Source organism: Camelus ferus, chromosome 12 (assembly GCF_009834535.1).
Source record: "Camelus ferus isolate YT-003-E chromosome 12, BCGSAC_Cfer_1.0, whole genome shotgun sequence".
Lineage (NCBI taxonomy): Eukaryota > Metazoa > Chordata > Mammalia > Artiodactyla > Camelidae > Camelus > Camelus ferus.
In genome coordinates this window covers 37,203,743-37,221,741 of record NC_045707.1, presented here as the reverse complement: position 1 = coordinate 37,221,741, position 17,999 = coordinate 37,203,743, and the positions used below count along the sequence as shown (strand labels likewise).

The 17,999-nt window shown below is 37.2% G+C and overlaps 1 protein-coding gene across 1 annotated transcript in view; it reads right to left on the bottom strand.

Annotated features, from left to right (window-relative positions):
• CRY1 (cryptochrome circadian regulator 1) overlaps positions 1-15,057 on the bottom strand; it is a 74,123-nt gene extending 59,066 nt beyond the window's left edge. The window contains exon 1 of the mRNA XM_014551256.2: positions 14,310-15,057. Within this exon, the coding sequence (XP_014406742.1) occupies positions 14,310-14,467 (158 nt within the window). The 5' untranslated portion in view covers positions 14,468-15,057. The remainder of the gene's footprint in view (positions 1-14,309) is intronic.
• Positions 15,058-17,999: the final 2,942 nt, after the last annotated feature.

Genomic DNA, 17,999 nt, shown 5'->3' with positions numbered 1-17,999 from the left:
GTTTAGTTCATGTACATCATTCGGTATATATATATATTTTTTTCTGGTTCTTTTATTAAACATATTTTTGGGTTTTATCCATGTCACTGTGTATAGCTGCAGTTAGTTCCTTTTTTATGGTATTTCAATACATGAATGTACTACAATTTATCCATTTTACTGTTAATGGGCACTGAGTTGTTTCTAGTTTAGGAATATTTGGGATTCCCAAATGTTGGCATTATTTCTACAAATAATGCTGCTGTGAATATAATGTGCACTCGTCTACACATGTCCGTGACTTTCTACTGAGCATATATACTTAGGAGTGAAAGGGCTGGGCTATTGGTAATGTAAATACTCAACATAGAGTCCTACGGGTTTCCAAACTGTTAACTGTTCACATTCCTCATAGCAGTATATGAAAGTTCCAGCTGTTTCTTATCTTCATCAATATTTTGTACTGCCAAATCTTTTCATTTTAGCAAATCAATCCAGAAGGTATGTAGTAGTGCTTTGCTGTGGTTTTAATTTATATTTTCTAAATATTTAATGTACCTGGGCAACTTTTACCATGTCCACAGACTATTTGGATATCCTCTTTCATGAAATATCTATTCAGGGTCTGTATTTTTCTTAATGACTTAGTTTTTTATACATTCCTGATACAACTCCCTTGTCAGTTATATGTGCTTCAAATATCTCCACCCACTGGTTTCTCATTGGCTTGCCGTTTTACTATCTCATTGCCATTTTTGATGAATAGTTCTTAAATTTTAAAGAAATCCAATTTATCAAATTTTCCATTATAGTTCATCCTTGTGTGTGTGTGTGTGTGCGCACGTGCAAGCATATGTGCATAAGAGAATGCATTCTGTTGAAGAAATCTCTGCCTCCTCTAAACTCATGGAGATTTTTTTTTTTACTACATTTTATTCTTTAAAAGCATATTGATTCACCTTCCACATTTGGATCTACAATTGATTTCTGTATTATGGTACAAGGCAGGGATTCAGATTTCTTTCTTCTACGTGGATATCAAGTTACTCCTATTTTAGGGGGAAAATAATTAGTAATCAGAAGATCTGGGTTCTAATCCCAACTCTAAAATAATATGCAAACCACTCATCTCTTTAATTATGAGATTCCTGATCTAACTCAAATACATATTAGAATTACTGGATTAGGAGCTCTCCAGGTGTTTACAATATGGCAGTGGAAAAAGTTACATAAGCACTATAATATATTGTAAAAAGTATTGCATAATACTCAGCAATGCTTTTATAGATAAAATCTATAAAATCTGAACTAACTGGACAAGAATGAAAATAGTATAAAGAACAAAAAATGCCAAATGGAAAGAAGTACAAACTTAATTGTCACATAGTGTAAATGATAATTGGTAAATGCCAAGTAGAAAGATTTACAAAGTACCTGTTACACAGTAGGCATAAATGATGACTGGTACATGATGAGCTGGCAAATCGAGAAGCAATACAACACAGGAATTAAAAATGATAAAGTCCTGCCTATCTTAATATGAATAACTGTAATGAGAAAGAAAACTAAGATGGGGGTCGGGGGAGAAAAAATTTCTCTTTCCTTCTCTAAAGTCCAAATTTCAAAAGTGAGAAGTCCACATTTCAAGTCAGAAGACTGGTGTATAATCAAGTAAAACTGCAAAAACAAACAAAAACCTTTAAAGTGTCTGGAACATTAAAGCTGAAGGTTTTTTTTTCTTTTTTTTTTTTTAATGCTAGAGATGACAACATAACCCTTTAAAAAATCATGCTCATGGCAAGAAAATTAACAGAGAGAATTCAAGTCTATACTTAAGATAATAATATTAATAGACAACAGAGACAATGCAGAATGTCCCATTCCACTAGCCCCTGGCAAACACATATACCTGAACAACAAACTTTAAACAGGTATGTACAAACCTAAAGAGAGAACAGAAGTCCGAGAGATAAATCTTGGCAAGAGTAACAGAGCACCAAAGACATAATGAACAAGCTCAAATTGAGAAGATGAGAAAATAGGTCTGACTGTTTTTTCAAAAGGTGTGTATGTGTAGGGAAGATTCTAAAAGTACAAGCTAGTAAGTTTGATTTTTTCACCCCTGGAAAATAATAGAAAAGGTTACTAAACATAAAGTTTAGAGGCACTTAAAAAATAAAGCTTTTTTTAAAACTAAAAACAGAATTGCTGATAAGTTCAAGATAGTAATCTTTTTTCCCTCTCTGACAGGATTATCAGACTGACAGATATATGACAAAGTTAATGATGCTTTTTGTAGACAAGATTGAAAATTCTGAACAGATTAATAAGGTTTTTAACTGTATGAACTGAATTCAATACAGTACTGTTGAATTAGTTAATGTTAACCTGGAGTGAGGATTCTAACATGAAACACTGTGAGGCTTTCTGTCTGTTCTCATGTATCTCTTGATAATTTCATCATTATTTTCAGTTACATAAAAAAGCTAGAAGGATTTTGAATGTAATAACCATGTTTTATATTGACACTATTAACACAGACATGGCCTGGGGCAAGTGGTTTAATCTCACTGGACCTATTTCTCCATCTGATAGACTAAATCGGTGGCTTTCAAACTTTTTGACAGTGATCCGTAGCAAGAAATATGATTGAGAACAATTAATTATGCATGTGTCTGTCTGTGTAACTAAAAGTTTCATAAAATAACTTACATTTACAACATAATGCCACTGATAGTTCCTACTCTGTATCATTATTTTTAATGTCCACTATGACCCACAAAGTTGATTTCATAATCAAAAATGAGACATAAAGTGTGGTTTGAAAAACTGGACTACTGCTTCCAAAGTTACTGATAGCTCTAAAATTTTATAAATACTTCTTTAATTTAGATATTGACATAAAATACATGATACCAAATCAGTAGATGAATATATTTGAGAGAAATAATAACAATGATTTCACAATGATAGAATTCATAATTATAACAAATATATGAATACTGGGTTGAAAACAAGATGAATCTATAGAACTAAGGGTCTACATTTAGGCTCAGAAATGCCCTCAACAAGTAAACAGTCTGTTAGCAAGTAAGATGAAAATGACCTAGAGGCTTTATTAACTATAAGTTTATCGAAATTTCAGTGGGATCTGCCAGTTTAACCAGTCTTGGTCTATAAATAAAATAGATAGTGAGTTTTTAATAAATATGGTGGTATAAATCAATCTTTCAGTAAACTTAATCTTGATCAGAGTTACTAGTTCTAGACCTCATCCTTTTTTATCAGATGTAACATATAAGAACAAAATATTACTAATATTATATGCATTAAAAATATTTAATAAAATTTTACTGACACAGTGCTATGTATTTCCTTTACCCAATTTAATTCTGAAACAATTCTGAGATGGATAGTGAAAAATATACCTCCATAAAAAATATAAAGAAACAATTTCAGAAAAGTTAAATATCCTACTCAGGTCATACATAGTGTTAACATAAATGCTGAAGCCAGGAATTGAACCCAGGTCTGTTGGAATACACATAATGATCTTTTAAGCTTTTAGCAGTGTTTACTAAAATAGCTGCATCCATGGCTTTAATGATTATTCAGCATAAATATATGGACCACTAATTTTAGGTATATTAACAGAAAATTAATTAAAATGTTTAAACATTTTAATTAATAATAGCAATAATGATTTCTTACCACTAAAGGGATGTTACTGTTTGCAATATTTTATCCAGGTCTCTTTACCTTATGTAGTGGCAGGTAAGTACTTTAATAACTCATTGAATTAGTTTAAAATTAATTTTTAAACTAATTCAATGAACCCCCACAAAAGCTGACAGTTGAATGTTTCAGTTTGGGAAATAGTGACAAATGGACTCCTAATCCATTCTTTAGCTACATTTGGAGTTAAAAGTACTTCCTCAAATATGTAAGACTTAATTTAAAAATGTCAAATTAAAAAAAAACCCTGTAGTTATATCTTTTATATTTCTAATAATTATTTTTGCTATTACCATAAAAGAAATCATACAATTCCTCCATACCCTCTGTAAAATATATAGAGGCCATACTGACTGATGATCATGGTTAAATTTAACTTAAGAAAAGCAAGCTATTGCTCTCTTGTACATCTGTTCTTGTTCTAATCAGTTAAAGTTCTAGGCATGTCAACAGTCAATTGTATTATTTAAACCTATTTATGCCAGCTGAATTTCTTACTGTAATCACATAATTCAATTAAATTTTATATAAACTGATTAAATGAGTGTAAAAAAAAGCTGTTTTATTGAAAACTAAATTGAATTCTTTAAAAAGGTTTGATAAAAGGCAAATCACAAAAAAAGCTTCTAATTACCTGTGGATAAGATAGTTATAATAGATTAGAAGAAAAAACTGTACTAAAGGAATTCTGTACTCAAGTTTGCTTCACAAGGGTCTTTAAGTTTTTAATCAACTTCTAAGAAAATGATAAGCAGTATCAGACTATAATTTATGCATTAAAGCCAACATTAAACTCCACCAACAAGTCAGCAGAACAATATTCATTTAGACATTCAGTCCACAAGTGTATATTGAACACCTAACCTGTACCAGGTATTGTTCTATGGCAGCAGTTCTCAAACTTTTTGGCCTCATGACCCTTTATACTCCTAAAATTACTGAGTAACCCCAAAGAGCTTTGTCTTATAGGTATTATCTATCAACATTTATGTGAGAAACTAAAGCTGAAAAAATTTTAAAACAGAAGAATACAACAGTACGCATTCTATTAGCTATCATAGCCAATGATGTCATAACTTACCATGTAGCTTCTGGAAAACTCAACTGTACAAATATGAGAGAATGACAGTAAGAAAGTCAAATGACTTAGTATTATTACAAAAGTAGTTTGACCTCAAAGATATCCTGAAAGAGTCTCAGGAACCCATAAGTATCCTTGGACCAGCCACTGAGAACTATTGTTACAGGGCTGAGGAACCAATAATGAATCAATTCCTCTCTTGTATAATTTGGTAAAGGAATAAGACAATAAAGAAATAAATGAATAAATATATGATCTCAGGTAATGGTAAATGCCATGAAAAATAGAACAGGACATGGAGATAGAAAGTGAAAACTGGGGGGTCTAGGGAAGGAATAAGGGCATATTAACTTCACATAGGATGGTGTGAAAACACCTCTAAGAAGAGATACTGAAGGAATGAGCCCTGCTAAAGTCTGAAGAAATAATGTTCAGATAGAGAAACAGAAATGCAAACACCCTGGAAGTCACTGACAGATTTCGAGCGGAGGAATGACCTAATCTGATTAACGTTTTTTAAAATACGACTCTGGCTTCCATATGGAACAAACTCGGAAGGCAGGTATAAAAATGGAAGTAGAGAAGTTATGAGGCTACTGCAGTAGTCCTACAAGAAATGTTGGTGACTTGGGTAGTAAAATAGCAGTGGAAGGATGAGATCTGAATGGATATGGGGGTTATTTTGAAGGAAAAGTCACAATAATTGCTTAAGGGCTAGACATGGGGTTGCGTGGGAAAAAAATGAAATGAAGGAAAGATGACTCCTAGGTTTTGCCGAGCAATGAGGTGAATGTTGCCATAAAGATATAGAGAAACCATGGGAGGTGGGAGAGATGAGGGGCAAAATCAACTTTAAGATGCTTACCTAGAATCTGAGTAAAAATACTGGATATGTAGGTCTGTAACTCAAGACAGAGGTCACAGCAAGAGATGCATTAGGTACTCAAGTACATGACTAGATGAGATCACCTAAAGAGTAAATGTGGATAAAGAAGAGAACCAGAGAACTGAGATCTAGAATTTTATCTTACATTAAAAGCTGTCAAATTAACGTACATTTATGTTTTTTTTTATGCTTGCCTTTTTCAAATAACTGCTAGTCCCAGTGATATCAGATAAGAGGGTTTGTTTTCAGTACCTCCTTTTTCATATTGGGACACTGACTCGAGAATCTCCTTCATCAAGAAGTATTCTGTATGTATATGTAAAACTGAATCACTATGCTGTACACCAGAAATTAACACAACATTGTAAACCGACTATACTTCAATTTAAAAAAGTTAAAAAAAAAAGGGTAATTCTGACCAAAAAAAAAAAGCATTCTGGAACTCTCTGGAACTCCTCTCTCAAACCAATAGCTCACTCCCGACACACAGGCACACTGTCTCTACTTCTAATCCTTCCCTCTCCTCTTCCAGGGTTGTCTCTTCTGTGCTCCTATGATTATCCTTACATATTTTCACAGAGGTCCTATTTAATATTCTATATTCTAACTGTTTGTCCTTTAGTGGTGTGAAACTTTCCTTATAGGAAGGAACCATGACCTTCATCTTTATGCCTTACAAAATGCCCGGCAGGTAACAATCTCTTAATGAACATTTCCTCAATGAATAAAAGGAAGGAGGAGCAACTTAAAGTCAGTCCAATTGCTACTTAGTAGGAAAGCAGGGATTAGCATCTAGGTTTCAGGACAGCCAGGTGTTCTAAACTCACTTCAGTCTGTCATTCAAAGAACTACACATTTGGACTGCATCTTATCTGTTTTATTTTCTATTTATCATCTGGTCTTGACTGTAAGTCTGTTGATCTACACAAAATTCACTTTTCCTCAGCCTATGCATCCATCTTATGTCTTACCTCTCCCATTAAAACCCTCCACCAATCCCTCAATTATCACCCTCTTCCCCTACACCAGCCACACACATATACACTTTCAGCAACACCCTATACAATTTGATTGCACATTGAAGCTGCTTTCTCAAAGTATACCAAAGGCCTTTGTAACAGTTAAAGTGTAATTTTCAAAATGGTAAAATCATGACACTCATACAAATATGAAATGAATATATAGCAAAGATTACATTTAACTCATTAATGAAAGAAGGAACAGTAAGATGTTAAAACTGGTTCAAATGATGGGAGGGTAATAGCTCAGTGGTAGACTGCATGCTTAGCATGCATGAGGTCCTGGGTTCAATCCCCAGTACCTCCATTAAAAAGAGGGGGAAAAAAAACTGGTTCAAGTGAGACTCTGACTTTCAGAGATACATATTCTCCAGTCTATAAAATTCATTTGTATGGCATGAACAGGATTAACTGCACTGGCATGGGCAGGAAACATTTATTCCCATATCAGTTTTCTAGAACTTAACTTTTACCCCTTTTTACAGAGATGTAAAACAGCCTAGTCAATCAAGGACAAAAATGTGTATCTCTAAATCAAAATAATACAATTCCTGGAGGGTCTTCTAGGTTGTGGAGGATCCAATGCCCAGCACTCAAGATATACAGTAATTTCTTCTGCCCATTTCCAAGTCTCTGACAATTTTTCTTGCATAACTGTCAAAACTCATTCCAATCTGCCCTCTTTAGCACAATGAAGGAAAATTCTTATCACTTTTGGTTTTCATGAGACAGCACTCTCCTGGCTCCCCTTCTCCCTGACTGATACTCTTCAGTCTCCTTCATCAGTTCCTATCCATCTTAAATATAGTATTCACAAGGTATTGATGGGTCTTATTCTATCCTATATCATCAGTCATTCTTCACTTATTAATTACATAAGAATTACTCCCACATCCAGAGCGCTAATGCCTGTAATCCCAAACCTGAACTTCTATTTTCTCCACTTCCCATTCTGATATCTTAGCAGTACCTCAAATTCATCATGACCTAAACTCACTCTTTCCACCATCTAAATGATTTATCCCTACATTTCCTAACTTAATGTCTAACTGTCAGAGGCATAAAACATGAGAATCTTACATTCTACTCTCTCCCTCACCTTCTTCTATGAAACTGCCTTTTCCAGACAGTCACCTAAACTATCCATTGTACCTCTACAATTACTCTCTTGCATCTTCTCCTTCTTCTGAGGCTTTTCCCTAATTCAAGTCTGTATTATGTTTCAACTTAACTGTTGATAAAGCTTCCTCACTGCTATATTCTTTCCTCTACCATTCACTCAGCTGCCAAAGTTATCTTTCCCGAAACAGGGGTCGAAGTTTTTTCTGACTTGGTCCCACTTTCTGATCTGGGTTCTTACATAATAGGCATCTATTGCTTGAGGGCATCCACTTACTTCCTAATCATTCTTCTTCAGTTACTTCAGTCCAGTCGAGCTGATTCCACCCATGAGGCACACAACTCCAGCTCAGACAACCAGGCTTACAATGACTGATTCAAAATTGGCCGAAATAGAGCCACTGAAGTGCTGTAGACTTTTACTGAGACTTCTGGGGCAAAAGTAGATGCTTTTTACTGTGTAACTGCTATTGTTATTGCTATATTTTACCATCAGAGGACAGCCTATCTGAAAAGCCAACCCAGAATATAATACATTCAAATGGGGAGAGAATCTATATACAGTAGATGCATATCCGGGGATCAGGTGAGAGATCCAAGCTGAAGATACTGATTTGTGAATTCTGGGCATACAGATGGTAACTGACTTTATGAAGAGAGAAGATAGCCTAGGAATAATGTAAAATGAAAAGAGGGTGGCGATCACAGACCTAAGGGGCATTTAAGGGTTAGAGAAGTCAAGGAAGAAACCGATTAAGAAAAAAAGAAGTCAAGAAAGAACACTAACAACTCTGGCACAAAAACAAACATAATAGGGAACCAAAGCAGAGGGAAGAGGAAGAAGGTGTGATCAAATGTGTCAAACACGTTGAAAAGTCTAGGAATGAAAAGTTTTAACGTATCCTTTGGATGAAAACAGTTTTGGTGGAGAAGGTGGGGATGGAACCAAGTTTGATGGGCACAAAGGTGAGTAGAAGATGAAGTCAGTCAGTATTAGACACCCTGTTTAGGAAGTGTGGCTATACAGGAACTGAGAAACAGCTGCAAGTGAAGAACATAGTCAAAGGTAGGTTTTGTTCCTGTTTGTTTTGTTTGTTTACAGAATTTGGTCTTTAGCATGTTTAAACGTTGACTGGAAGCAACTTAAAAAGAGGATGAGGTTAAAGAAATGGTGAGAGAGAATAAATAATAAAAAGTGAGCTTCATGATATATACATATATTAAAACATCATGTCTTATATCTTAAATAAATACAACTTTTGTCAGTTATACCCCAATAAAGCTGGAAAAAAATATGAGCAAAATTTTAAAAAACAGAGAACAGATGAAGATACCAGTTTTGAATAGGGTAAGCAATATCTCTTCCACTGAAATCATATAGTATAAGGAAAGAATGAGTAAGGATGTGGATACATTTATAGATCTGGTTACTGAAAATTAAGATATTCCACATGTGACAGCATCAACTATGTCATATACATGCTGAAGTTTAAATGTTAAAAAAATCTGTTCATCAAAAATTATTTTTCAGAATTATGAGTTTCATATATATGAGCATCTAAGTTAAAGTAATTGTCCCTCTTCTAAATCCTAGACTTACAAAGAAAATTAAAAAGATTATTATCAAATGCCTACTTTGTACAAGACATCACACTAGACATATTGGAGAATACACAGAGGGCTCTTCCTCCAGATATTTGCATAGCTTGTTTTTCTTGTTCTCACATTCTCCATTACACTTATCACTACCTGACATATTATATTTATTTTATTGTGTGTTTTTCCTCCTAGACTAGAAGCTCCTCAAGGGAAGAGACTTTTCTGTTTATTCATTGTTGTATCCTCAGTACCAAGAATGTGCCTGCCATGAATATGAACACGAAATAGTTTTTATTAAATGAAATGGTATCATCTCTTTAGGTAGAAGAGGTATAATCCATTAAATGAGGGAGAAATAAATGAGGACTACATCAATATTTACAAATCACAGAAGTAAATATTAAGGATGATACAAGAATAAATATCCCAAAATGGTATAAGGGTTAACAAAGACTGTTAATCTTCCAGACAAGGTGATAAAGAAAGGTATTATGGAAAAGGTGGCATTTGGACTGGGCTTTAAAGAGGAGAGTACACTTTTTGTTTCTTGGGTTTTTTTTTTACATGTACAATTCAATGGTTTTTAGTATATTCACAAAGTTATGCAACAGTTACCTTCTATAACATCTTCATCACCTGAAAAAGAAACCTCATGATCCTTAGCTATCACCTCTCAACTCCCTCAACCCCTCCCCTCCAGCCTAAAAAGTCACTAAAGTCCTTTCCGTCTCTACACATTTACCCATTCTGGACATTTCACATAAAAAGAATCAAATAATATATGGGATTTTTGTGACTGGCTTAATCACTTAGCATATTTTCAAGGTTCATCCATGTTTTAGCAGGTATCAGTACTCCACTCCTTTTTATGATTGAATAATATTCCATTGCATGGATAGACCATATTTTGTTTAGCTATTCATTAGTAGATGGACATTTGGGTTGTTTCCATCTTTTGGTTATTATGAATAACAGTGATTCTATGAACATTCACTTAAAAGTTTTTGTGTGGTATAACTTTAATAAACATTGTGTAGGAGTAATCTAAAAACAAATGACACAAATGAGCTTATTTACAAAACAGAAACAGACTCACAGACATAGAAAACAAATTTATGGCTTACTGGCAGTGGGGAGGGGGTGAGGAGGGATAAATTGGGAGTTCAGGATTTGTAGATTCTAACTACTATATATAAAATAGATAAACAAGCTCCTACTGTATAGCACAGGAAACTATATTCAATACTTTGTAATAGCCTATAATGAAAAAGAATATGAAAAGGAATATAAATATATGTGTACATATATATATAGGTATACAACTGAATGACAATGCTGTACACCAGAAATTAAACACAACATTGTAAACTGACTATACTTCAACTAAAAAAAAAAAAGAAAGAAAGAAGTGAACAATCAACTATACTGCAATAAAATAAGAAGTGAAGGAAGGAACTATAATATTTTAAATCATTCAAACCTAAAAATTACAAATTCAAGATAAAGTATTCACTGGTCTTGAGATCAAATGAGGCAAAGTGACTTTTCATAAAGCTTAATTTACTCAAGTCAAAGGACTGTCCTTTATTTTGCAACAATGTCCTTCAAACTTTTTAATGTTAAAGTATTCTTTTTAAATGAAATGATGGCAAAGCAAAAGGTAGTTTTGTTATATTACTCAGGCAAAATAGATTTTTAAAAATGTAATACCAAGCTAAGTAGTTTGCACATTATTCCATGGTCAATAAGGAAATCAATAGTTGTTTAAATATAAAATTATTGACTCTTGGATATCATTTCATTCAGCAGTAACTGAGTTACTACTATATGAAAAGCACTGAATTTGATGTTACAAGAACAGACTAAATAAAATTCTGCCCTTGCCTTTTTATAACAGTGTTCAGTGGAAGAAAAGTCTTTCTCTATTCATTATTTATATCTTTACTCATTTATTACTTATCAAGTGCAATATGTAGTAGTAAAAAAATCCTTTTTAAAAGGAAAATACGGGATTATTCCTATTGTGCTTATCAGTTTTATTTCACTTATTAGTTAAACCCTAACCTACAGAAACTTATAGTCTAGATTTTATAAATTTATAAACTGCTCTAGGAGAAACTGACTGCAGGCATTTAATTAGATATTATTTACCTAGGGCTTCTAATTTAGGAGCAAATAGCTAATAAGCACTTACTATTACCACTTACATTTTAAGCATTTTACATCTGATGACTAATTTAATCCTAACAATCTTGTGAAAAGGGAATTATTACTATATTATTGTTAAGATATTAATAGATTAGAATATGTTACATTTATCATTTTTTTCCAGAATCAACATTGATACCAATTCTGCTAATGAAACTGTTTTATATACAGTTGTTGTATCATTTCCATCAGCACACAAAGATACTGTAACTTCTCCCATCTTAAAAAAAGAAAAAAAAATCCCCTCTTGACTATATTCCCCTCCAGGAACTACATCATTTCTCAGATTATTTCTAGAGCAAAACTCTGAAAAGAGCAGTCTACATGAGTTATCTCCCATCTTCTCTCAGCCTCTCTCTTGAGCCATTCCAAATAGGCTTTTGCTTCAGACACTACTCAAATCACTCTAGTCAAGATTACAAATGATCTCAAAATGCTAAATACAATTTTTAATTTTCAGTCCTCATTTCACTTGACCAGCAACTTGACATAAGTTAAACACTCTCTTCTTTACTTAGTTTCTAAGACATCATACTCTTCTGGGTTTTCTTACAAGATGTTCCTTCTCAATCTCCTATGCTGGTTCTTATACAGCTCCCACAACTTGTAAACAGAATTCCCAAGGCTCAGTTCTTGGACCTCCTCTCTTTTCTATCTACATTTACTTTCTTTTTTTTTTTAATGGAGGTACTGGGGATTGAACTCAGGACCTTGTGCATCCCAAGCATGCACTCTACCACTGAGCTACACCCACCTCCCAACATTTACTTTTTTAAAGTCCTCATATAGTCTCATGGCTCTACTAGAATGTAGCTTCAACAAGGTAGGGATTTTTTTAAGCTATTTTATTTGTGCTCAATGCCCTGCACCTAAAACAGTGCCTGGCACATAGTAGGTGCATGCCAAATATTTGTTCATGAATGAATAGATTAATAAATGGCTATAAACTGATGACTCTCTAATTCATATCTACTGCCTGGATCTCTGTCCTGAATTTCAGATATATTCAACTGCCTACCTGCTATTTCCACTTGGATGTGTAACAAAAATCTCAAACTTAACCAAGCTCAAAGGAGAACTCAAATCACCTTCCCAATGGCTTCTGCAACTGACTTCACTTTCTTAGCAAAGTGCAGCTCCATCCTTCTAGATCCTTTAAGTCCCTCAAGTCAAAAAATTTGAAATCATTCCTAATTCCTTCTCTTTCTCTCACACCACATATCCAATCTGTCAATAAATAATGTGGATTCTGCCTTCAAAACATACTCAACATTTGACTATTTCTCACCACATCCATCACGATCACCAAGCCATTATCACCTCTCACCTGGATAAATGCAATAGACTCCTAACTGGTCTTCCTGCTTTTGTCCCCCTCCACCCAACAATTCAGTCTGTTCTCAAAATCACAGCCAGAGAAGTTTTTTTTTTTTTTAAACTTAAGTCTAATCACATCACTTCTCTGCTCATAATCCTGCAATTATTCCCACGTTTCTCTCAGTAAAAGCCCAAATCTTGACAACTGCCTATGAAGCTCTACTTAGTCCGGCCCTATTACATCTCTGAACTCATCTGCTACCTTTCCTATCACTTATTCTGCTCTGCTTCATATTAGTTTCTTTTGCTGTTCCTTCCAAAGGTTCCACGTATTTCCACCCAAGGACCTTTTCTCTTACTGTTCCTTCTCCCTGGAATGCTTCCCGCAAGATATCTGTAACCCATTACTTGCTTCATCACTTTGTTCAATCGTCACTTTCTCTGAGTTTTCCCTTATCACCATATTTTAAATTGCAACGCCAATCCCACCCCCTTATATTTTCTATCCTCTTTCTCTGTATTTCTGAACATCACTTATCACCACCAAATATTATATTCTTTCTGGGACATGTGCTCGAAAAGGGCAAAAATTTCTGTCCGTTTTGTTCACTACCATATCCCTGGTGTTTAAAGCAGTGGCTGGTATACAGAGAGTGATCAATAATCTATTTGTTTAAAGAATGCTTTCATTTCCACCAGGGGAGCCTAATAATCATCTGGCCTGGCATTTCAGGAAAAGATCATAAAGCTTCTCTAAGACTTCTTTCAGTGCTCTGAATCCTAGAAAGATTATTCTTTGCCTAGAAAGAAAAACTGTGCTTTGCCTAGTCAACCACAAGGAGGAGTTGAGAGGAAAAGCTGAGCAAAGAGAAACCATTTAATATTGTTTCCCTTGCTTTTCCTACGGCGGCCTCAAGGTGGAAGAAAACTGGATCTGGAGGCGACAGTACTGAATGAATGATTTTCTCCATACTATGAGTTTCCTAGACACACACAAACGTAAGCATTAAAAACTGCAATCCTTTCAAATGCCACAAAGAGGCCAAGAAAATCAACCCACGGCTACTGGGGACTGGAAGGGTGTTTTTTAATTCCACCACTAAGAATTCAACATAAATACAGGGGAAAAGTTCCTATTAGCTCAGAGACATGTAACTCACACCCGAAGGCCAAAGTGTTCCAGGTTGCCAGTACTCTCTGGCCAGAGAACTATTAGGTCCGTTCTATTTGATACTTGAAAACCTGCAATAATTAAAACAACATAAGCAAGGCGGTCCCGGGTCTAAATTCTCAGATCTGGCCAATCCCTTGTAAAGTCCTGATTCATTCAACATCGAAATCAATTTCTCACAGGATCCTGACTCACCGCCACCTGTTGATGCCCACATTGGAGGAGCCGGCGAACCAGGGATCGAGGATGTAGACGCAGCGGATGGTGTCGGCGCCCTGAATGCACTCTTTCAGGGCGGGGTTGTCGTGAAGCCGGAGCCCCTTTCGGAACCAGTGCACGGCGTTCACCCCCATCCCGGGGTCGCCACCGAGTTCTTCCGCGGAGAAATTCAGGGCAGGAGGCTGCGGCTCATAACCGACACCTCCGCTTCCAGGAGAATGGTCGCACCCAAGGAGTGAGGAAAGGGCGGCAGAGGGGAGCCAGGAAAAAATGAGTCCAAGGAGGGAACCGGAGACGGAGAGGGCGCTGGAGGCGCAGCTGGAAGATGAATGGAGGTAACCCAGTCAGCGGAGTCCAGGTTTCACGCCTTTTAGGAGCCAGCACCCGCCGCAACCCCCTGGACGAGACGCATAACTTTGAGGGCCTAGGACCCTCGGAGAGCGAGCGAGTTCCACGAGCCCGAGCCGCCACGACGGCCCGAGCCGGTGCGGGCAGCCCCAGGAGGTTCGTCACGGAAACCTCGCCCTACCGAGGCGGCCCCTGAGGAGCAAACGGCCCGCCTGAGGCGAGCCACCGACAGGGATGAGAGAGAATTCAGCCACTTGTTGGTCACGCTGCCTCTTGGCCCGGGAAAGAAGAGTAAGGACGACGCACGGAGGCGGTGGTCGCGGCCGCTGGACGGCTGCCGGCTGGTGACCGGTCCCGAGGCTGCCCGGGTGACTCCGCCGCCACCGCCGCGTCAGCGGCCTCGGCCCCGCCCTCGGCTCCTCATTGGAGGGCGCGCTCCCCACGTGACCACCGGCACCTCACGTTTCTGAAGTGTGTTTACTACAGCGGCTCTGACTGGGGAACTGCTCGCGCCTCAGTGGCTTCTAGTGGTGGGCGGCCGCTCCATCTCAAAACTGTCGCTCCTCATCCAGTTGCCGGACTCTCTGCCTCTTCGCCTTTTCCCTGCTGACAGGCCACAGCTGCCTGGAAGCGCCCACGGTAACACAGGCCCCATGTGAGGTAAGGCGTAACCCCGCCCTCGGGGTCCGTGAGCGTCCACCATTGGCTGAAGCTCACCGAGACCCGGATGAGCACGGGGATGCGGGGAGCTCGCGAGCGCGCGCTCGGCTGGGGTAGAGGGGGTGTGCGCGTGCGCTCTCGCTGCGTTCCGGAGGGAAGGAGGACGCGGCGGGCTGACTCGAGCGTGCTCGGGGATTCCTTCCGTGGGGTTTGGAGAAGGTCTGAAAGTAGCTTGGTATCTTACCAAGAGTCAGTGGGGAAGCCGGGCGTGGAGTGAGGGCAGGTTGGGGTGGAAAGGGCAGACAGAGTAGGAAGCTTCACGTAGACTTAGAGCCCAAACCATGTGCTTCAATCCAGCTTTGGTTGGAGAACCCAACCCTACTTCAGTGTGTAGAGCTGGCCCTATTATCATTCTTGTGAGTCTTGCGGCGTGGTATCCTTGCACGTGTTCTGGAGAAGAGAGATAATTGGCAGGGCGGGTGCCAGGCATCCCTGGAATTCATACTATCTGTATATCATCAACATATTGATGCTTAGATGCTCTAGTGCCTTAAACTTAGAGCGGTTTAGCGGGCTCATCATGATGGGGCCTTTGCCTACCTTTCCAGCGACAATGAACTTAAAGCCATGCCATTTCTTAGACATGTGATGGTCGTATGTTCATTCAACTATCACTTACCGAATGAAATGGGCACTGTTCAAAGTGCTGGATATACAGGAGAGAAAGGGACAAATACCTCAGCACTAATGGAGTTCACTCTCTTATCTTTTATACCTGCTATTTTTTCCTCTATAAAGTGCCCTTCTTTAGAATCTGCTGCTCACTACAACCACCTTTGAGCTACCTGGTATGTTTCTACACATTCAAATGTTTACTGAATGAGTTAGTGAATGAATGAATGCTGTTTATCACCAGTGTGTTTGGCAAAGTTGAAAGGAGGAAGGGTATGTTTGAATTATGTACCTCTAAAATTCATATAACCACTAGTACCTGTGAATGTGACCTTATTTGGAAATAAGGTCATTGCAGATGATCAAGTTAAGATGAGGTCATTAGGGGCCCAAATCCAGTGACTAGTGTCCTTAAAAAAGGAGAAGTTTCGATATAGACACAGACACAGACAGAGAGAAGGCTATGTGAAGATTGAAGTTATGCTGCCACAAACCAAGGAACTGCTCAAAGCTAGGAGAATGGCCTGAAACAGGTCCTTCCCTAGTGTCTTCGGGGGAGAATGGCCCTGCCAACACTTTGATTCCAGACTTCTGGCTTCCAGAACTGTGAGACAATAAATTCCTGTTGTTCTAAGCCGTTCATTTTGTGGTACATTGCTACAGAAGCTCTAGCAAACTAATACAGCAATAATGTAAATGCAGTCATCTAGTAAGCCAGTATGTCTGGATAGTCTTCCCTAACCCTGCTTCTGTTACCATCAGGAGGACATAACAGCCTGTCTTTGATTTCTTAAGAACTTTTAAAATTATACAGTATGTGAAAACCTGTTGTTCACTATAAAGCAGTGAACAGTTATTTTTATCAATGGGGATGAGCCTGGTTAGTTAGCATTTTGAGGATCCCATCACCTATGCAGAGGATGTGGCAAACAGAGCTGTCCCCTCATTTGGATTGCCTCATACTCCAGGGTCTATTGACTTTTTAATATACAATGTTTCATGTTTCATTTTAGGCAGTTTGAGAGTAAGCAGATTGTGTCTAAAGACATAAGTATTGTTTTCAAGCATCCAAATGAAACAGTGGGAGGTAGAAAGAGAATATTGGTTTGTGTAGAGTTGGCTTATGTTGGCTGATTGTCCATTCAATAAAGATGGATTTTTTTTTAAGAAACAACTGTTTGTGGGTGTGTGTGTAACTTTCATTTACACATAAAAATACTTATAAAAGCATCAGTACTGGCAACTGTGCATTCCTCAAAGACAGAGGGTTTCTATGGCAAATAGATTGTTACTTTTAATATATCTCTGTTTTGAGGGAGGAGTAACCATTGAAGAAAAGCTGTGACTTATTGAGCACCTATTATATGTCAGGTACTTTATATAGGTTGTTATTAATCCTCATAATTTTATGAGGCAGTTTATTATTTAATAATAATTTATGCTCAACTTACAGATGGAGACACTATAGCTCAGAAATACAAATAAGTAGTAAAACCAGGTGAAAAAACCAAGACTGTTTCTGAATCCAAAGCTCTTTCCTTATCATTCCTTATCACATACTATCCCTCACTGACACCACCACTCCCTTTCTTTTTCAGAGTGAGTATTTATGTTTGAAAAAAGAAAGAAGAGATGAGGGCCATTGTCAGGAATCTCTTATGAAATTCTGGCTGGCTTTAACATCCAGGTGGTAGAAAGAGGATGGGACAGTGAGGAAGAGATTAGGTTATATCTCACCTCACCATTAATTAGTTGATGATCTTGAGCTAGTCATCTAGGCTTTCTTGGCCTGCTTAATTCATGTAGAAAATGTGGGGATGAACTAGATTTTTAAATTTTCTTTACTATTTAAAAATCCTTGGGTTCTAAGAGCACAGCCCTGTCAGTCTCAAAAATAATGTGAAGAATCCTGTTAAACGTTCTTTAACTGCCAACAGTGTTAAAAACAAACAAACAAACATTATCTCTTTGATTTCATGAATACCC